At 38.1% G+C, this 21,074-nt stretch overlaps 1 protein-coding gene across 1 annotated transcript in view; it reads left to right on the forward strand.

The window, feature by feature from the left end:
* Positions 1 to 9,866, forward strand: part of ITFG1 (integrin alpha FG-GAP repeat containing 1) — a 237,069-nt gene extending 227,203 nt beyond the window's left edge. Inside the window, exons 17-18 of the mRNA XM_021094239.2 lie at positions 4,645 to 4,762; positions 8,450 to 9,866. Coding sequence (XP_020949898.2) covers positions 4,645 to 4,762; positions 8,450 to 8,509 — 178 coding nt within the window. The 3' untranslated portion in view covers positions 8,510 to 9,866. The remainder of the gene's footprint in view (positions 1 to 4,644; positions 4,763 to 8,449) is intronic.
* Positions 9,867 to 21,074: the final 11,208 nt, after the last annotated feature.

Raw genomic sequence — 21,074 nt, forward strand, 5'->3', positions numbered from 1 at the left:
GAGATTCCCAGGCTAGGGGTCGAATCAGAGCTGTAGCCACCAGCCTACGCCAGAGCCACAGCAACGCGGGGATCCGAGCTGCGTCTGCGACCTACACCACAGCTCACGGCAACGCCGGATCGTCAACCCACTGAGCAAGGGCAGGGACCGAACCTGCAACCTCATGGTTCCTAGTCGGATTCACTAACCACTGCGCCACTAAGAGAACTCCAACATTTAAATTTTATTGGAAAAAATATGACTTGTTCTTAAGGCCACTCTGATATCAATATGAAAAGAAAATAACCTATGAATATGTAACCAGTGGCTTATTACATTTCTTCTCAAAACACAGGCTGTCTTGTTCTTCTCTCTTCTTCCAGTTTCATTGAGGTATAATTGACATACAGCACTGTATAAGTCGAAGGTGTACAGCATAATGATTTGACTTGCATCATGAAATGATTACCACAGTCAGTTTAGTGAACATCCATTATCTCAGATACAAAAGTACAGAAATAGAAACAATTTTTCTCCTTGTGATGATAACAGGATCTACTCTTAACATATTTCATATATAATACACAGCAGTGTTAATTCTATTTGTCCTGTTATACATTATATCCCTAGTGCTTGTTTATCTCGTGACTGTTGTACCTTATGCCTGCCTTCATCCAGTTACCCCTTACCACCACCTCCCACCTCTGGTAACCACAAATCTGATCTCTTTTTCTATTAGTGTTGTTTTAGAAATATAACTGAGTTTCCAGTGTGGCACAGCAGGTTAAGGATCCATCGTTTTCTCTGTAACAGCGCAGGTTTGATCCCTGGCCTGGCGCAATGGTTTAAGGATCTGGCGCTGCGGCAGCTATGGCTTAGGTCACAGCTGCAGCTTGGATTTGATCCCTATGCTGCAGGTGTGGCTAAAAAAAAGAAAAAGATCCCTCCCCTCAAAGAAAAAGAAATATAATTGACCTACAACGCTGTGTTAGTTCCTGTTACACAGCGTAGTGATTCAGTATTTCTGTACATTTCAAAATGATTGCTACTGTTGATGATCTGTTGCCAAAGATATTACGTAATTATTGACTCTGTTCCCCACACTGTACATTTCGTACCCATGACTCATTTATTTTACAACTGGAAGTTTGTACCTCTCAGTCAGTCCCCTCTGGCAACCACTTATTTATTCTCTGTAACTGTTTCTATTTTGCTGTTTGTTCATTTATCTTACTTTTTAAGATTCCACAGTTAAGTAACATCATACAATATCTGTGTTTGACTTACTTCACTCTAGGTCCATCCATGTAGCTGCAGATGGCGAGATTTCCTTCTTTTCTGTCTTAGTAGAGTTCCATTCTGTGTGTGTATGTCTATATGTATATACACATATGAGAAAGAGAGGGAGGGAGAGCGCTTACGTTTCTTTATCCCTTCATCTCTTGATGGGCACTTAGGTTGTTGCCATTATCTTGACTATTGTAAATAATGCCACAGTGAACATAGGGGTGCATGTATCTTTTCTAATTAATGTTTTCATTTTCTTTGGGTAAATAGCCAGGAGTGGAATCACTGAATCGTATGGCAGTTATATTTTTAATTTCCTGAAGAATCCCAAAAATGTATCTATTAAAAAGTGAGCAGAGCATCTGAATAGATATTTTTCCAAAGACATACAAATGGCCAAAAGGCACATGAAAAGATGCTGAAATCACTAATCAGGGAAATGCAAATCAAAACTACAATGAGATATCAGCTCACACCTGTCAGAATGGCTGTCATCAAAAAGAAACAAATAACAAGTACAGGTTGTACTGTTCTTTATTAGAGTTTTGGATGGGATGCCAGAACCACCTAATGCCCCTGCGTGAGCCAATTGTGTGCATCTCTTTCCAATTCTGTTCAATGAAGTCACATTAAAAGCAGCTATGATGGGAGTTCCTGTCATGGCTCAGGGGTTAACAAACCCAACTAGGATCCATGAGGATGTGGGTTCAATCCCTGGTCTCACTCAGTGGGTTAATGGAAATTCTATATTATGGAAATTCTGTATAATGCAATATCATGACAGAACAGTCTTCTAAAGTGGTAAAGCCAAAGTCAAGTAGAGGAAAATGCATTTAGCAACCATTTGTGATTTTTAAAATGAAATCACAGAGTTCCCTTGTGATGCAGCTGGTTAAGGACCCAGGTCACTGTGGCATGGGTTCGATCACTGGCCAGGGAACTTTCATATGCCGCAGGTGTGGCCAAAAATAAATAAATAATAAGATATCTGTGTGTGATAGAATATCTCTGGAAAGATATGTAAGAAGAATGAGAAGAATGACTGCTTCTGAGTAAGAAACTGAATATTGGCCTTTTGTCCAATGTTTTTCTTACCCAAATTCCTATATTCCTGAGTTTTTTATTTTTTTAAGTTCTTTTTTTTTTTTTTTTTTGTCTTTTTGCTATTTCTTGGGCCGCTCCCACAGCATATGGAGGTTCCCAGGCTAGGGGTCGAATCGGAGCTGTAGCCACCGGCCTACGCCAGAGCCACAGCAACGCAGGATCCGAGCCACGTCTGCAACCTACACCGCAAACAGCTCAGGGCAACGCCGGACCCTTAACCCACTGAGCAAGGCCAGGGACCGAACCCGCAACCTCATGGTTCCTAGTCGGATTCGTTAACCACTGCGCCACGAAGGGAACTCCTATTTTTTTAAGTTCTTTTTTTATTACTCAAATGAATTTTATTACATTTACAGTTGTACGATGATCATCACAACCCAATTTTTTAGCATTTCCATCCCAAACTCCCAGCGTACCCCCCCACCCCCCAACCGCATCCCCCCATTCCCCAACCTGTCTCATTTGGAAACCCTAAGTTTTTTCAAAGTCTGTGAATCAGTATCTGTTCTGCAAAGAAGTTCATTGTGTCCTTTTCTTAGATTCCACGTGTAAGTGATAGCATATGATGTTGGTGTCTCACTGACTAACTTCACTTAGCATGTTAATTTCTAGGTCCATCCATGTTGCTGCAAACACTGTTATTTCTTTCCTTTTAATGGCTGAGTAATACCCATTTTAAAATTTGAACTGCCCAGGAGTTCCTGCTGTGGCGCAGCAGGCTAAAATCTGGCATTGTCTCTGTGGCAGCATGGCTTCAATTCCCCAGCCCAGCACAGAGGGTTAACAATCTGGCACTGCCACAGCTGTGGAATAGGTTGTTGCAGCTGTGGCTCAGATTCGATCCCTGGCCTGGAAACTTCCATATGCTGTGGGCGCAGCCATTAAATAAACAAATGTTAAAATTAATTTAATTAAAAAATTAGAATTACCAAAAAAGTCTCATGAAAGGACTTTTTTTTTAAGTATGAGGTAAAGTACTGAGAATAGCTAACCTCAACTGATAAATGGTATTTGTTTCCTGAGGTTTTCTTACTCTTGAATTTCCTCCACAATCTCAACATTTTTCAAGTTTCTTTTGTTCTTCTTGAAAAAAAATGTTCTTTTCAAATTTATGTACGTAATAAAAACCAAATTGATTTTAGTTTGGGGTATATTTTGAAATTTATTGACTAGAGGCTAACTTATGGATCAGTAAATTTTAATTATCCCAAAATAAGTCAATCGTTGCTTGCTATTTATCAGAATGAGCTTGCTTTTATTAAACTTTTGAAATGAAAATATATCTATTATCTATTCTCAGAGAGAACAAAAAGTTCTTTTTATATAACCACCTGTAGTGTTGGTGATACAGACCTCCGCTTTAGGTTTTTCAGGGTTTGCAAGTACTATCTTATGTGGTCTATTTTAGAAGAAAGAACTAGTTCGATGTATGCTAAAGTTTGTATATTGCCATTAACATTGAGGGACTAAAAGCAATTTTCCATGCAGTCTCGATGTCGCTGTAATAATGTAAACCCTCTGATATGACACTCTGCACAGGCATCTATCTGTACCCACTTGGACATATGGTTGTTTTACTTAGTCATAGTACATATGTAAACAGGAGTCAAAAATATGTATTACATTTAGAACAAATAAACAACAAGGTCCTACTGTATAGCACAGGGAACTGTATCCCATCTCCCGGGATAGACCATGATGGAAAAGAATATTAAAAAGAACATATAATATATACATTGTATATATAACAAATAGCAGATATGTATATGAATACATACGTGTATAACTGAGTCACTTTGCTGTACAGCAGAAATGGGCACAACATTGTAAACCAACTATAACTTTATAAAAAAATTCTTAAATATCACCTCAGCATTACCCTATGCAACAATTTAAAAAGATATAGAAATCTTATCAAAATCATGTGACTGTATAGCCTTAGCGTCCAAGACATAAAAACCATGTTTTAGATTGTCCACAGTACCCTTGATAAGTTTACTTAATAATTCTCACAGGCTCAAAGAAAAACATCAAAGCATCTTATCAAAAATTCTGGTCTACTTCAATTCTCGGAGTAAAATCTGAATTCTGCTGGATCATCAATATTCTTATCACTGTCTAATTTTCACTCATTTATTTATAATGAATGGTTAAGCGAGTTGAATGAATGGACTGGTTCATTAATTAATGAGCTATTTAGCTTTTATGTCTCCAAGGAATTTTGTTATTTTTAAGTTAAAATGTGTAATTTTGCTTCTTTGTTTTCATCTGCAGCTGGAGTGCCAAACTGTATCTTACACCAAGTAACATTGTTCTCCTCACGGCCATAGCTCTCATTGGTGTCTGTGTCTTCATCTTGGCAATAATTGGGATTTTACATTGGCAGGAAAAGGTTTGTTCACTTAAATGAAATATTACCTTTGGTTAATTTATAATAGTAATATATTGCTCTTTAAAAACACTATATTTTAGGAGTTCCCCTTGCGACTCAGCAGCTAGCAAAGCTGACTAGCATCCAGGAGGATGCAGGTTTGATCCCTGGCCTCGCTCAGTGGGTTAAGGATCTGGCATTGCTGTGAGCTGTGGTGTAGGCTGGCGGCTACAGCTCCAATTAGACCCCTAGCCTGGGAACTTCCATATGCCACAGGTGCAGCCCTAAAAAGTCAAAAAAAATAAAAAATAAAAATAAGTAAATAAAAACACTCTATTTTAAACTTTTTCACATGACAAAGATTTTCTGATTTTTCAAGTTCTGTCCATAATGACAGCTTATGGATAATAATTTCTTTTATATCAAGTCTCTTAGCAATTCCTACAAAGCATAGAAGACCAGGAGTTCCCTGGTGGCCTACTGAGTTAAGGACCCAGTGTTGTCACTGCTGTGGCTTGGTTCACTACCATGGCACAGGTTTGATCCCTGGCCTGGGAAATTTGCATACCATGGGTGCTGCCAAAAGAAGAAAATCATAGAAGAATATGTATTTTAAAACTTTGATGCTGTGCAATAGTAATAAAGTGAACACCTCAAAATCACCAGGTGTATCGAAAAGCATAATTAGAAATAATTAAGAAATGGCCTGAAAAATAATCATTTTTTAAATAAGCCTGTGTCCATTATTAACTGATGGAGCCGTGGACATGTTTTACTGAGAATAACAGCTATCTCTCCATAAAAATTCCGAGCAGAGAGAGGCTAAGTAGTTTTCTCAGAGTTTAGGTGGGAAGTCACAACCAAGGTGATCAACATCTTTTTCCATCTATCAAGTATTCATTGTCCTAAACTAAGCTTATTTCTGCTCTTTAGTATCACACCCGAAGTAATAATTAAAAACAAAACTCAAAAATGTAATTTTTATATGTTTATATGAGGAAAAGAAGGCTATCACATAAATTTATTAGCAGTTTAGATATAAGTTGAAAAAGCTAATTTCTACTTGTATATGAATATATATTTAGTACATAACTAGCTGGTTCTAATAATGTTCTTTAAAAAGGGCTTCTCTGTGTCACAAAAGCATTTTACTTTTTTGCACCTATTCTCTTTGGATTGTCATGCTCATGATAATCATTTTTGTTAACTAAAATTACTATCTGTTTTATGTTAGCTGTTTTAATTTATGAACAAGAGAACATGTTAATTGTTCTGATAAAGTTTCATAAGATTGTCTCTCTCAAAAAAAAAAAAAAATCACTCCTGGGGTTCCCATGGTGGCACAGTGGGTTAAGAATCTGAATGCAGTGACTTGGGTTGCTGCAGAGGTGCAGGTTCAATTCCTGGCCGGGTGCAGTGGGTTAAAGGATCTGGCATTGCTGAGTCAAAGCTGTGGCTCAGACTCAGTCCCTGGCCTTGGAACTTCCATATGACGTGGGTGTGACCATTAAAAAAAAAAAAAAAAAACCTCCTTTCATATAAAAAACAACATAAAATTATATATTCATTTACCTCTAAGATTGCAACTTAAGAGGTAAGATCTAAGGTGACCCTAGGCACTTCTGTCTAGAAATGTCAGAACATAGTCTGCAGTATGACGTAGCTCTAGACCTATGAAGGAAAGGAAGTTAGCATTATTAATTTCACAGGAGATCTGATTAGAGTATAAACATTACAGGAACAATGATGCCGTGACTAAAAACTGGAGTTTTATATACAAATATGGATCGAAATCCCTATTCATGTACTGCCTGCCCTGGGGTCCTGTGGTTCTCTTACCTCTCTGGCCACTTGCACCTCTGCTGGCTGCTCTTCTGTCACAGCGTCCACCCCAGACCCTCTTCTTTACACTCCGTCCCTGCCAGTTGCATCTACAACCATGGCGTGAGCTATAACCTCAAATGTGCCCAGCCCTCATCTCTCTCTAAAGGTCTCTCCCCACTTCCACCTGTCACCAGGACACCTCTACCTAGATCACTTACAGGCACCCTAAAAGCAGTTTCCTAAAGCCGCCTCTCTCATCCTTCTTGATCACCACAGGATTTAATCGGTTGCCCTCCCGATTGTGCCACCATACAACCTCTGCAGCCGACTCCACTTCTGAGTTCCTTACACCAGTGCTTTAATTTAGCTCTGCCCCCTGTTATATCCTGTCTTGTCCTCCCAAATTCCCTTGCTGCCTGATTAATCAAGTTTAGTCTTAATCATGTGCCCTGTGTCCAGAAACCTCTGTGACCACCCTCTGCCTAAAATGTGTAAATCCCTTGGCCTAGCCTTCACAGTACTTCCAGGCGACGCCACCATACACCTTCCTCTTATCAGCCTTCCTCTTATCAGCTGCTTTCACATATTCCGACGCTCCTGACAGACTTCCCAGGGGCAGTCCTGTTCTTCCCCCACCTGTAGTCCGTGTCCCTTCTCTTCATTTCCATAAACACTGCCTTTTCAAAGCTTTCCCCTTCTTCACGCCAACCTAAGAGTAATATTTCTCTCAGAATACTGGTAACACTTTTCACTTTTCATCCTGAAAAAAGTTATTTAGTATATTTTGCTTGTTTCTTTCCAGGAATAGTTGATTCCATCCTTTAAAAATCTAATGTTTATTCCTTTCTTTAATAAGTTCCTTGAGAACGAGATACACAAGGGAGGGATTTTTTTCTAATCGCTCAAAATTCCAAGCACAGTACTTTGCTGGGAGCAGAGGGTGAGTAAATAGATGTGAAATCAATAGATTAACCAAAATAATTAATGTACTCTAATTAGTTTAGATTCAGCAGTATTAAGAATGGGAAAAATGGGAGTTCCCACTGTGGCACAGTGGGTTAATGGTCCAGGGTTGTCTCTGCAGCAGCTCAGGTCACTACTGAAGTGCTGGATTTGATCCCCAGCCTGGCACAGTGGGTTAAGGATCCAGCATTGCCACAGCTGTGGCATAGGTCACAGCTGCAGCTTGGAGCCGACCCCTGGCCCAGGAGCTTTCATATGCCGTAGATGCAACCCAAAGTAAATAAATAAGAATAGAAAAAATGTAATAGTTGATTCCATCCTTTAAAAATCTAATGTTTATTCCTACATTCAAATAAATAATAATGAACTAAGCACTTAAAGAAGATTTCTTGTTGCTTTTTTTATTTTATTTTTTTATTTATTTATTTTTTTTTTTTTTGTCTTTTTGTCTTTTTGTTGTTGTTGTTGTTGCTATTTCTTGGGCCGCTCCCGCGGCATATGGAGGTTCCCAGGCTAGGGGTCTAAGCAGAGCTGTAGCCCCCGGCCTACGCCAGAGCCACAGCAACGCGGGATCCGAGCCGCGTCTGCAACCTACACCACAGCTCACGGCAACGCCGGATCGTTAACCCACTGAGCAAGGGCAGGGACCGAACCCGCAACCTCATGGTTCCTAGTCGGATTCGTTAACCACTGCGCCACGACGGGAACTCCCTTGTTGCTTTTTTTTAAATTCAACTTAGTGGAACATTAATTATAAAATAGCTCCTGTAAAAAGATTTCATAAGATTATTGTATAATAAAATCACACCTTTTACCTACTAATTGCTAAGGGCTTTTATCTTTTTAATTAACCACTTCATATTTCAGAAAATCTTTACCATTTCCCTATCATTTATAAACTAGTCTAAAATTCTTTTTCAGAAAGCAGATGATAGAGAAAAACGACAAGAAGCCCATCGGTTTCATTTTGATGCTATGTGACTTGCCTTTAATATTACATAATGGAACAGCTATTCACTTGATTAATGGAAATACTAAGCCTGCTTATAGAAGAAAATAGGAGATTTTGAATATTATTTATAAATGATGCATCCCTTGGTAATTATTGGAAAGTATTCAAATAAATATGGTATGAATGTGTTATAAGGTCTTTTTTTAAAGCATTTTGTATACAGTAATTTGGGTTCTTTTTTCAATGGTACTGTACATTTTTGCTCCTTTGTGGAATGTGTTGCATGTACTCAAGTGTTTATGTATTTATAATCTTATTAGAATAATGATGGTAAAAGACATATGTAAATAAAAATATTTAAATGAGCAGGGGGTTTTGTGATCCATTTGAATTGGTCTTGCTTCTTATTCTAATGATGCAGATTATACTTCTGTGACTGTATCATGGATAAAGTTATTAACCATTCACCGTCATTATAGCAGATGAGAAGTCTCTCACTAGGGGCATTCAGTATAGGGGTTGGCTACCCTGGCTTTGGAATGGCAGTCAGACCGGTCTTAAAACTCCTGGTTGCACCACTTAGAAGCTATTTGAACTTGCTAATTGCTTAGGCCTCACTTTTGTTGTTTAGAAACAAAGCTTATACTACTACTCATTCGAATTATCGAATACATCAAATGGGATGATGTATACAAAGTACTGAGCTTGCTGCCTAGGACAGAGGACGTTTTCAGTAAGCGGTAGTTGTTTGTTATTACTATTTTTAGATAATTTTTTACAGACTTCTCCAACTAATTATCAAAATATATAGACTTGATAGGGTTTTATTTTCAGGCATGTGGAACTCATAGTCTGGAAAAACAAAATTCTTGGTGGTTGACACCCTATATAAAGATTTACTACTTGCTTATATTAACTGAAAACTAGATCGTAATACCCTCCAAGAAATAATGTGCCCTAATAATTTTCATTTGAACACTGATCCTTATCATGTAGTACAGAAGAGCATTTGATTTTTTGCAAGGAAACTACTGTAGATAGCATCTGGGAATGCAAATCTTCCGTAACATATTTTCAAAAGCCTGTAAAGGTCTATAATTTACATTCAGACTTCAATGCAAATTTTTGTGAACTTCACCTTGCCAAAAAGTTGTATCTAAGATGGGGGGGGGGGGAGTATGTATCAGTGCTAATGATTTTCTAATATGCATGTGGACATGTGATGGCTATAAAACACAAGATCTTATCTGAAAACAACTAATTTTGTTCTTCGTGTTATATTTTTTCTTTATAGTTCACTGGGAGTGGCATGTGTATAAATGGTATACTTTGTGTATGTAAGCATGTTAATATATCTTCTTAATAAATATTCTGTATTGAAACAAAGTATTTTTGTGAGTGTATCAATAATTACTTTGGAGCATGATAAGTCTTATGAGATCTAAATCACATATCTGGACAGAGGTAAAGTGACTTGTCTTATCAGGGCAAGATAGGTGTCTCCTGACACAGTTCTCAGTTAAATTCACTAAATATTTATCAACCTACAACACTGTACCTAAACACAGTTAGGTTTAGTATCTTTCAACTGACAGAGCATGAGTTTTAAAACTCTCTTGTGGTCAGGGTCTACAAGGAGTAGTGTTATAGGCAAATAAAATGTTAATGATAATTAAAAATACAACCAGTGACTTTATACTATATTTCTTTATCTTGATACTAAGCTTCAAAGCAACCTCAATATCACTCATTAAGGAGCAGCAGGTGAAAAATGTCACAGCATTGAAAATCAAATACACGGAGTTCCCATCGTGGCTCAGCAGAAAGAAATCTGACTAGCATCCATGAGGACATGGGTTTGATCCCCGGCCTCGCTCAGTGGGTTAAGGATCCGGCGTTGCCGTGAGCTGTGATATAGGTCACAGACTCGGCTCAGATCCCACGTTGCTGTGGCTGTGGTGTGGGCCAGAGGCTACAGCTCCAATTGGACCGCTAGCCTGGGAACCTCCATATGCCATGGGTGCAGCCCAAAAAAGATTTAAAAAAAAAAAAAAATCACATACTGTTGACCCTTGAACAAAATGCATTTGAACTGCACTTATAAGTGTGTGTTTTCAATTAGTATGTACACAGTTGAATCCACAGGTGTAGAATCTCAAATACAGAGAGACCCAGCAGTAAAGTTATACTCTATTTTCAACTGTGCAGAAGGCCGGCACCCCTAACCCCCCATGTTGTTCAAGGACAGTACAAAGACACTTATATTAACTTTGAATAAAAGAGTGGAAAGAATATAAGACTTTGAGGTCAAACTAGTCAGGATTCAGAGCCCCACTCTCATTTTGTGACTTTTAAGTCAGTTACTTTACCTTTTTGAGCTCTGGTTTCTTCTTCTGTAAAACAAGGATAGTGAGTGATACCAACCCTGAAAGACTATTTTGAGTCATAAATGGTAATATGTTCATAGAGGGTACCTATACCTTCCATAAGCTGGTTCTTTTCTTTCCTCCCATTTCCCATTACAGTGACAAACAATAACAGCATATTTTGACCCTCTTCCATTGATCTTTACTTCTATAATCCTCCTCTCCTGGGAACTAAAACTAATTAAGACTTATAAACCATTTTGAAGATACAAATTACAGTACACAACTATAATAGAAAAAATAAAAATCCTTAAAAAAAAAATTGCCATACAGGCATACCTTGTTTTACTGTGCTTCACTTTACTGTGTTTCCCAAATTTTGCATTTTTTACAGATTGAATGTTTGCAGCAACCCTGCATCGAGTTAGGTATGGTGGTGCCATTTTTCCAACAGCATTTGCTTATTTTGTGTCTCTGTGTCATATTTTGGTAATGCTTCTAGTATTTCAAATGTTTTAAAGAGTATTATATTTGTTATAGTTATATGCGGTTTTTTTGTTTTTTTTTTTTTCTTTTTAGGACAGCACCCTTGGCATACAGAAGTTCCCAGGCTAGGGGTCAAATTGGAGGTGCCGACCTATGTCACAGCTCATGCTGACGGCAACACCAGATCCTTAACCCAATGAGCAAGGCCAGGGAGCGAACCCATATCCTCATGGATACTAGTCAGCAACTCCTGTGACCAATGATTTTTGATGTTACTATTGTAATTATTTTTTTGTTTTGTATTTTTTAAGGTATGTACGTTGCCTTAAAAAGACAATGTTATTGCATAGTGCTATATGGATGAGACTACAATATAATTTTTTTATATTTATAACTACAATATAATTTTTGTGGGAAACCAAAACATTTTGTAAGACTTGCTTTACCATGATATTCAATGTATTGCCTTGTACACTTGTAAATACAATAAATACATTGTTGCTAACACATCATTACATGGACTAGCTCTTTCTATTTCTCCACATACCAGCCAAAAAATTACGTATTTTCAGAAACTCAATTCTCAAAATAGTTTCTCCTAGAAGGCCTCAGATTAAAGGTGACAACTTTTAAACATTATTTCTATACCCTCCCACTCTTGATAAGGAAAGACAGGGATGTATTACCGGTAGATATAGCTAGAGATTCACCCTCAGATTAAGTACCTCTGCAAATCTATGAAGTGCATCTCTACCAAGAGCAGTGGTTACTAAACTATCAAAAGTAAAATGACTTGGCATCATAGATACAACCTTTTCAAGCAGAGAAATCCTATAGCAAAATGTTTCAAGATAGAGGAGAGATAAGATTACTAAGATTAAGTAATCTTATAAAAACTAAGAAATGTTAGTAATTTGTTACTAAAAATAAGATTGCCTAGATTCCATGTTTTTAAAAAATCATTTTTAGAAGACCTCTAAGAATAAAGGTGAGGAAATACTAATCTTTACGAATAGCTAGAACTACTCCAAAAATAAACTCAAAAACTTGAATTGTTTCCAAGAGACCCTGATGGTATGCTAAGGAGTATGCTAGGCTACTTAAGGGTTAGCTCTTCGGTATAAAGGTGAATTAAAGTTAACAAGCCCTGTGGTGACTTGCACGCTAGCTTTAAATCACCTGGCCAGTTATTTTAAAGACTAATAAAATAGATAATAAATTAGGACGTGCTCTTGATCAACAACTGTATAGAAGAAAGGAAGGAAGAAAGGTTGGGCAGAGGCCAAAACTGAGCTGTGATGCATTCTCAGGGGAATGCCTCACAGAACCCTAAGGTGAGTTTCGAGATAGGATGGCCTATCTCCTAATCTGTCCTAAGTTAGGGGAGGAAGGGCCTTTTACACCCACATTCATCAGTTATTGCCTATAGGCTGCCCTGAGAGCCTCTCTATCAAGAAAAACACAACAGGTACAAATAACCAATATCAGAAATGAGAAAGGAGATATAACTATAGATACTATATATATTAAAACAAAAATAGGAAGATAAGTACAATTTTATACAAAGATTTTGAAAGTCTACAAAAATATTCCTATGAAAACATTAATAAAACAGTTTCAAACAAAACCAACCTAAATCTCTGGTAGATGCTGGAATGTCCAGATTCTCCCTCAAGAATAAAAGTTTTATTATCCTAATTTCTGGAAGAGCCTCGAGAGTTGACTGTCAGCCCTCTTTGGGGACCGCCTTAGCTGAAGAGCAGACTCAACCAGGATCACTCCACTCTTCCCAACACAAAAATCCTAAGTGTGTATAAACTGAAAACATAAGGCAAAACAGACCTGTGAGGAGAAAGAGATGCACTAAGATTTAGGTTGGAAATGTCAACACTTTTCTACAGTGATTGATAGATAAAGGAGGCAGAAAATCAGAAATCTTAGAGATGAACTGAAAAGCATAACCGATCCACTTAACCTTGTGGACTTATAAAACACTTCAACCAACAACAGCAAAACAGAGTCATCCTAAGTATACGTGGAACATTCACTAAGTCAGACCTTTTTCTGAGCTATTAACAAACCTCACCAAACTTAAAAGAATAGAAATCATACAAAGATCCTCAGACTAAGACTGAACTAAACTAGAGAGATACCTGGAAAGTACCCAGATATTTGGAAATTAATACACTTTAAAATAACCATGGTGTTGGCCATCATTAATAGGTCTAAAATAACAAGTGTTAGAGAGGGTGTGGACTATTGGTGGGAATGTAAATTGGTACGACCACTGTGTAAAATAGTATGGAGTTTCCTCAGAAAACTAAATCTAGAACTACCATATGATCCAGCAATACCATTCCTAGGCATATATCTGGACAAAACTTTCATTCAAAAAGACACATGCACCCCTATATTCATAGCAGCATTATTCACAATAGCCAAGACATGGAAGCAACCTAAATGGCTTTCAACTGATGAATGAAGTCATTGTGGCTCAGTGGAAACAAATCTGACTAGGAACCGTTAGGTTTCGGGTTCAATCCTTGGCCTCCTCGCTCAGTGGGTTAAGGATCTGGCATTGCTGTGAGCTGTGGTGTAGGTTGCAAACATGGCTTAGATCCTGCATGGCTGTGGCTGTGGCATAGGCTGGCAGTTACAGCTCTGATTCGACCCCTAGGCTGGGAACCTCCATATACTGCAGGTGCAGGCCAAAAAAAAAAAAAAATGACAAAAAAAAAAAGGAGATGTGGTAGATCTATATAATGGAATATTACTCAGCCATAAGCAAGAATTAAATAATGCCTTTTGCAGCAACATGGATGCAACTAGAGATTCTCATAATAAGTGAAGTAAGTCAGAAAGAGACAAATACTATATGATGTGGAATCAAAAAATATGGCACAAGTGAACCTATCTATAAGATAGAAATAGAGTCACAGATATAGAGGACAGACTTGAGGTTGCCAAGCGGAAAGGGGAAGGGGGGATGAACTGGGAGTTTGGGGTCAGTATATGCAAACTATTACATTTAGAATGGATAAACAATGAGGTAGCATAGGAAACGATATCCAATCTCTTGGGATAGACCATGATGTAAGAAAATATGAGAATGGGACTGTATCTGGGTCATTTTGCTATACAGCAGAAACTGGCACAACACTGTAAATCAACTATACTTTAATACAAAAATAAAATGAAATGGAATAAAATAAAATAACCATGGAGTTATTTGAGAGGAAGTCTCAAGGGAAATCAAACATTTTTAACCGAATAAAAACAAAAACACAACATAACAAAATTTGTAGGAGACAGAGAAAGCTTAAAGGGAAGTGTTTAGGATTAAATACATGTATTAACAAAAAGGATCTAAAATCAGTAAACTAAGCTTCCACATTAATAAACTAGAAAAAAAAGAAGACCAAATTAAACCTAAAGCAACCAGAAGACAGAAGGAAATGATTATAGCAGAAATCAATGAAATAAAAAGGTGTTCTCTGAAAAGATCAGTAATATTGACATGCCTCCAACCAGGAGAAAAAAAAAGAACGGATACAAATAACCAATGTAATGAATGAAAGAGAGGACACTACTGATACCACAGACATTAAAAGCATAATAAAAAATAAATACTAGGAACTATGCCCATGAATTCAATAAATTAGATTAAACAGATCAATTCCTTAAAATACACAAAGTACTAAAATGCGCCCAATCGGAAATCAATAAACCCTATATATTTTTTTAAAGATAAATTTTTATATTAAAAAATCTTCCACAAAAGAAAACTCAATCAAACAGATGGTTTCACTGGCAAAATTTACAAACACCTAAGAAATAATCCTATTTTACACAACATCTCGAAGAAAAAGAGGAGGAAGGAATACTTCACAACTCCTTTTATAAGGTCAAAATTTTTTTTAATTAACTCCAGGGGTTTTTTTTGTTTTGTTTTGTTTTGTTTTGGCTGCACTCGTGGCATGTGGAAGTTTCCAGGCAGGGGATCAAACCCAAGCCAAGCTGCTATAGTGACAATGGCAGATCCTTAACCCACTGTGCCACAAGAGAAATCCTCTAAGGTCAGTATTTCCTTAATGCCAAAATCAGACAAGGACATTACAAGAAAATAAACCTACAAGCCAATATCCCTCATAACACAGATACCAAAATCCTCAACAAAACATATAGCAAGTTACATGCAAAAATATATTAAAAGATAACATATCATTACCAAATGGATTTCATCCCAGAATGCAAGACTAGTACACCATTTGAAGTGGGAAGAAAACAATATAATTTACCATACTTAGTTAAATCAGAAAAAAAAAATCATCCTCTCACTGGACACAGAAAGATAATCTGACAAACTATAACATCCACTCCTAATTTAAAAAAAAAAATCTAAGCAAACTATGACTAGGACTTCCTTAGCCTAATAAAGGGCATTAACAAAAAAGATAAATCTACAGCTAATACATACTTAATGATGAAAGACTGAATGCTTTTTCCCTAAGATTAAGTCCAAGGCATTAATAATTTTCAACATAATACCGGAAATCTTAACTAGAGTAGTAAACCAAGAAAAGGAAATAAAAGGCACACAGATTGAAAAGAAATAAAATTGTCCTATTAGTAGATGACAGAATAGTCTAAAAAAATCTTTACATACACACAAAACCTCCTAGAACTAAGTGAATTCAGCAAGTTCAGCAGGATACAAGGTCAACACACACAAAAAAATCAATCATATTCCTATTTAAATGCAATGAGCAACTGGAAACTGAAATTTTTTAAAATACCATTTAAGATGGATCCAAAAAATGAAATTCTTATGCATAAACATAACAAAGCATGCATAGGATCTATATGCTGAAAACTATAAAATAATGATGAAAAAACAAGGACGACACAATGTTCATGGATTGGAAGATCCAACCTAGTAAAGATGTCAACACTCCCCAAAGTGATCTGTAGATTAAATAACATCCCTATGAAAATCCCAGCAGAATTTTTTTGTGAATATAGACAAGATTATTGTAAAATTTTTCTGAAAGAGAAAAGAACTAGGATAGGCTAAAATAATTTTGAAAAAGGCAAAGTTGAAGGTCAAACTACCTGAGTGCGGAACTTATTATAAAGCTATAATAATCAGAATAGTGTGGTACTGGCTAAAAGACAGACACATAGATCAATGGAGAAAAACAGAAAGTTCAGAGATAAGCCCACACAAATTTGATCTTCGACAGAAGCGTAAAAGTGTAAAAGTGATTCAGTGGAAGATGGTCTTTGAAATAAATAATGTTAAAACAATTGGTCATCCCTATGCAAAGAAAATTTTAAAAAGAACCTTGACCTAAACCTCACATTTCATACAATAACTGGCTCAAAATGGATCATAACCTTAAACGTAAAACATAAAACTATCATTTTTTTAGAAGAAAACACACGAGAATATCTTCATGAACTGGGATAAGGCAACGAGTTCTTAGAAATAATACCAAAAGTGTGATCCATAAAAGAAAAACATTGACAAATCTGACTCCACCTTAATTTAAAAGCATTTTCTTTGCCAAAAATAATTTTAAGAGAATGAATAGGCCAGCTACACATGCAAAGAAAATATCTGGAAATCACATACTCAACAATGGACTTAAATCCAAAATGTATAAAAGAACCCTCAAAACTCAACAAGACATAAACAAATGACACAATTTAAAAGTGAGCAAGGAGTTTGGACTGTCACACAACAGGATTAGTGGTGCCTCTGGAGCCCTGGGTTGCAGGTTTGATCCCTGGCCTGGCACAGTGGATTAAAGGATCTGGTGTGGCCCCATCCACAGCATAGGTTGCAACTGCAGCTCAGATCTGATCTATGGCCACGGAAGTCCATATGCGGTGAGGCAGCCAAAAAAGAAAAAAATAAAATAATTAAAATGAGGGAGTTCCCGTCGTGGCGCAGTGGTTAACGAATCCGACTAGGAACCATGAGGTTGCGGGTTCGGTCCCTGCCCTTGCTCAGTGGGTTAACGATCCGGCGTTGCCGTGAGCTGTGGTGTAGGTTGCAGATGCGGCTCGGATCCCGCGTTGCTGTGGCTCTGGCATAGGCTGGTGGCTACAGCTCCGATTCAACCCCTAGCCTGGGAACCTCCATATGCCCCGGGAGCGGCCCAAGAAATAGCAACAACAACAACAACAACAAAAGACAAAAGACAAAAAAAAAAAAAAAATGAGCAAGAACTTGGACACCTCACCAAAGATATACGAATGGTAACCAAGCTCATGAAAAAATACTCAGCATTACTAGCCATTAGGGAAATGAATATTAAAACCATTGAAAGATACCACTACACACCTATTACTGCATCAATAAACTTGCATTTGATTCAGTTTTAGAAAACAGGTTTAAACACAATGTAAACAGGCTTTCTTTCAAAATGGGATTTTGGCTTTATCTTCTTCAATATCATTAGTACAGGGATAATTTTTGGTTCATGAGTTTATGGACTGAATTACATCCTTGAAAAATTCATATGGTGAAGCTCTAACCTACAATGTGACTGTACTGGAGAGAGGGCCTTTAAGGATGTAATTAAGGTTATAAGAGTCCCCTGGTGGCCCAGCTGGTTAAGGATCTGGCATCACTGTAGTGGCTCAGGTTGCGGCTATGGTGCGGTTCAACCTCTGGCCTGAGACCTTTCACATGCCTTGGGCAAAGCCAAAAAAAAAAAAAAAAAAAAAAGTAGGACCTTAATGCGATCTGAATGGTGTCCCTATAAGAAGAGGAAGCGACATGGGGAGTTGTGGCACACAGAGGCCGGCCCATGTGAAGACACAGCAAGAGGTTTGCAATCCGCAGGCCAAGAAGAGAGGTCTCAGTAGAAACCGGTCCTATTGGCACCCTGACCTTGGACTTCCAGCCTCCAGAACTGTGAGAAAATAAATTTCTATTGTTTAAGCCATCCAGTCTGTGGCATTTTGTTATGAGAACTCAAGCCAAATAATTCAATGAACCAAAAAATCAAAAATTTCCCTCTTTTCCTTCCCTAAAAGAACCCCTCTTGCTGTACAGCAGGAAAAATAAAATAAAATAAAATAAAAACCCCTCTACATTTGTATAGCAACATCCAATCTTCATGCACTGAGCTCCTGTGTGACTTTTTGGCTAAATTTCACCATCACCGCCATATCTGCACACTCTAAAAAAAGCAGTGTGATACCCCTATTTTTTTTTTTTTACTACAAATAGACTTTCTACATATCAGTCTGGTTATGGGTAAATTCCTACATCTTCCTTAGTTACAGTCTAGCTCTGTATTAGTCTGCTCAGGCTGCCATAACAAAATGTAACAGACTGGTTGGTTTAAGCAACGTTTCTTTTCTCACAGTTCTGGAGGCTGGAAGCCCCAGATTAAGGCTCCAGCCAATTTGGTTTCTGGTGAGAGGACTCTTTTGGCTTCCAGGCTGTTGCCTTCTCACCAGGTCCTGACAGAGCATCTCCTCCATGCTTGGGCTCTTTGCTCTCTCTTACAAGGCACTAATCCTATGGGGGCAGGGTCCCACCCTGATGACTTCATTTAACCTTAGAGGCCCCTTTCCCAGCTCAGGCACACGGGGGGTTAGAATGTCAGTGAATTTTGAGGGAAACATTCAGCCCACAACAATCTCTAAACATAGCAACCTGCCTTTCTAGGCTATCCAATAAAAATGTTATTAGCATCCCCAAACTCCAACAAAAAAGAGAGGCAACAAAAATTTGTTTGGCTATAAATGTAATAAATTCATTGAGTAATAAAAAAAATGTGTTTGGTACATAAACACTGAGATAAAAATGCAGCATTTTAAAAGTAAGTCAATTCTCAGGAGTTCCTGTCATGGTGCAGTGGTAATGAATCCAACAAGTATCCATGAGGATGCAGGTTCACTCCCTGGACTCACGCAGTGGGTCGAGGATCCAGTATTGCCGTGACCTGTGGTGTAGCTCGCAGACGTGGCTCAGACCTGGCGTTGCTGTGGCTGTGGTGTAGGCCACCAGCTATGGCTCTGATTTCACCCCTAGCCTGGGAACTTCATATGCCTCAGGTGCGTCCCTACAAAGCAAAAAATAAATTAATGAATTAATGTAAATTAATAAATAAAAGTAAGTCAATTCTCCACAACATCACTCAAGTGCTACAGGAAACTCGATCAGAAGAAAACTACAGGAATAACCTGTGCAGAGCTGGAGAGGCTAGACCTCTGCCTGGAAGATCAGGCAGGAAGCAAGAAAAGCTGAGCCTTTGATCACCTGGGCCCTGGCAGGTAATCTGGGAACAGACTGGGTGCTACTGGGTGGTCTTCCGGGAAATAATAATTCAAACACATAACTCCCCAGTTGAGAGAGATGCAAACTGCTTTCCTTTTGATTTAGTCAACATATGGCCACACAGTAGTCTCAGCTATGATCTGTGCTTTACCACATTCCTTGGAAAATCTACTACAGACAATTACACTAGTACATCCAAAAGATGGGTGTCTTAAAAGGGAGCCACAAAATGAGCATTCCCAACCCATTCCTTGGGAATCTACTCTTCAGTCAACATACTAGAGGAGAAAAAGACTTTTTAGGTTTCACCAAAATGGCACTACCATTAAGAGCTACTAGGCTAAATGAAACAGTGTTGTACATATACATCAAGAATTACTAATTATGGAGTTCCCGTCTTGGCTCAGTGGTTAACGAACTGAGCCAACCATGAGGTTGGGGGTTCTATCCCTGACTTTGCTCAGTGGGTTAAGCTTCTGGCATTGCCGTGAGCTGTGGTGTAGGTCACAGACGCTTCTCGGATCCTGCATTCCTGTGGCTCTGGTGTAGGCAGGCAGCTACAGCTCCAATTAGACCCCTAGCCTGGGAACCTCCATATGCCATGGGAGCGGCCCAAGAAATGGCAAAAAGACCAAAAAAAAAAAAAAAAGAATTACTAATTATCTTTCCCCTTTTATTACAGCTTCAACTCAACTGCCAGATTAATCTTTCTGGAACTCCTCTGCTCCACTATTAAAAACTGCCTTTGGCCTCCTGAGTCAAGCACAAACTCCTCCACCTAGCATTCAAGCAAGAACCTCCATAATCAAAGCCCACCATATTCAGCTCTGTCTTCACTACCAGACACAACCCTTGCCCCAAATGTGATGCTCACCCCTGCTCCTTGCTCGACATGTAAGCTCTTCTGCCCTCTCTCCTCTCCACCGGCATCCACAACCTTTTCATTCTTTGCGTGTCACCTCCTTCATGAAGCATTCTCTGATGACATCATACACACATGGATTCTTCCTGCAGTCAACAACTAACTATGCATTGAGAGCCATTACTCCAGAAACTGAGAGGGCTCCTTCTTCCCAATCCTTTTTGTCCATCATTGTCTGTGACTTATATTTATAACACTCTTATTACTGTCTAGACTCCCAATATGTCACTTTATTATATTTGTGGAAAAGGTTCTTAAATGTTCTATTTACAGGTTGGTTCCCGTGTGCAACCTCCTATGTACTTAACTGTAGGTGATTTGTCCCTAGGAAGCCACAGACACACCTTATATACCTTCCACAGCACATGGCAAAGGGCTAAATACCTTGACATTCTTGATATTAAATGTGTTTTCATTTGTAAACTTGTTAATAACTTACTTTCGGAGGGAGAGAAGGAAAGAGAGATATTTTCAGTTGCTGCAATTGCCCTTAAATTGTCCTTTAACTTGTTAGACTAATA

Source organism: Sus scrofa, chromosome 6, assembly GCF_054392235.1.
Source record: "Sus scrofa isolate SSC_HxYL_T2T_F1_AM1 chromosome 6, Sscrofa_HxYL_maternal_Yorkshire_Landrace_v2.0, whole genome shotgun sequence".
In the NCBI taxonomy this organism is placed as follows: domain Eukaryota; kingdom Metazoa; phylum Chordata; class Mammalia; order Artiodactyla; family Suidae; genus Sus; species Sus scrofa.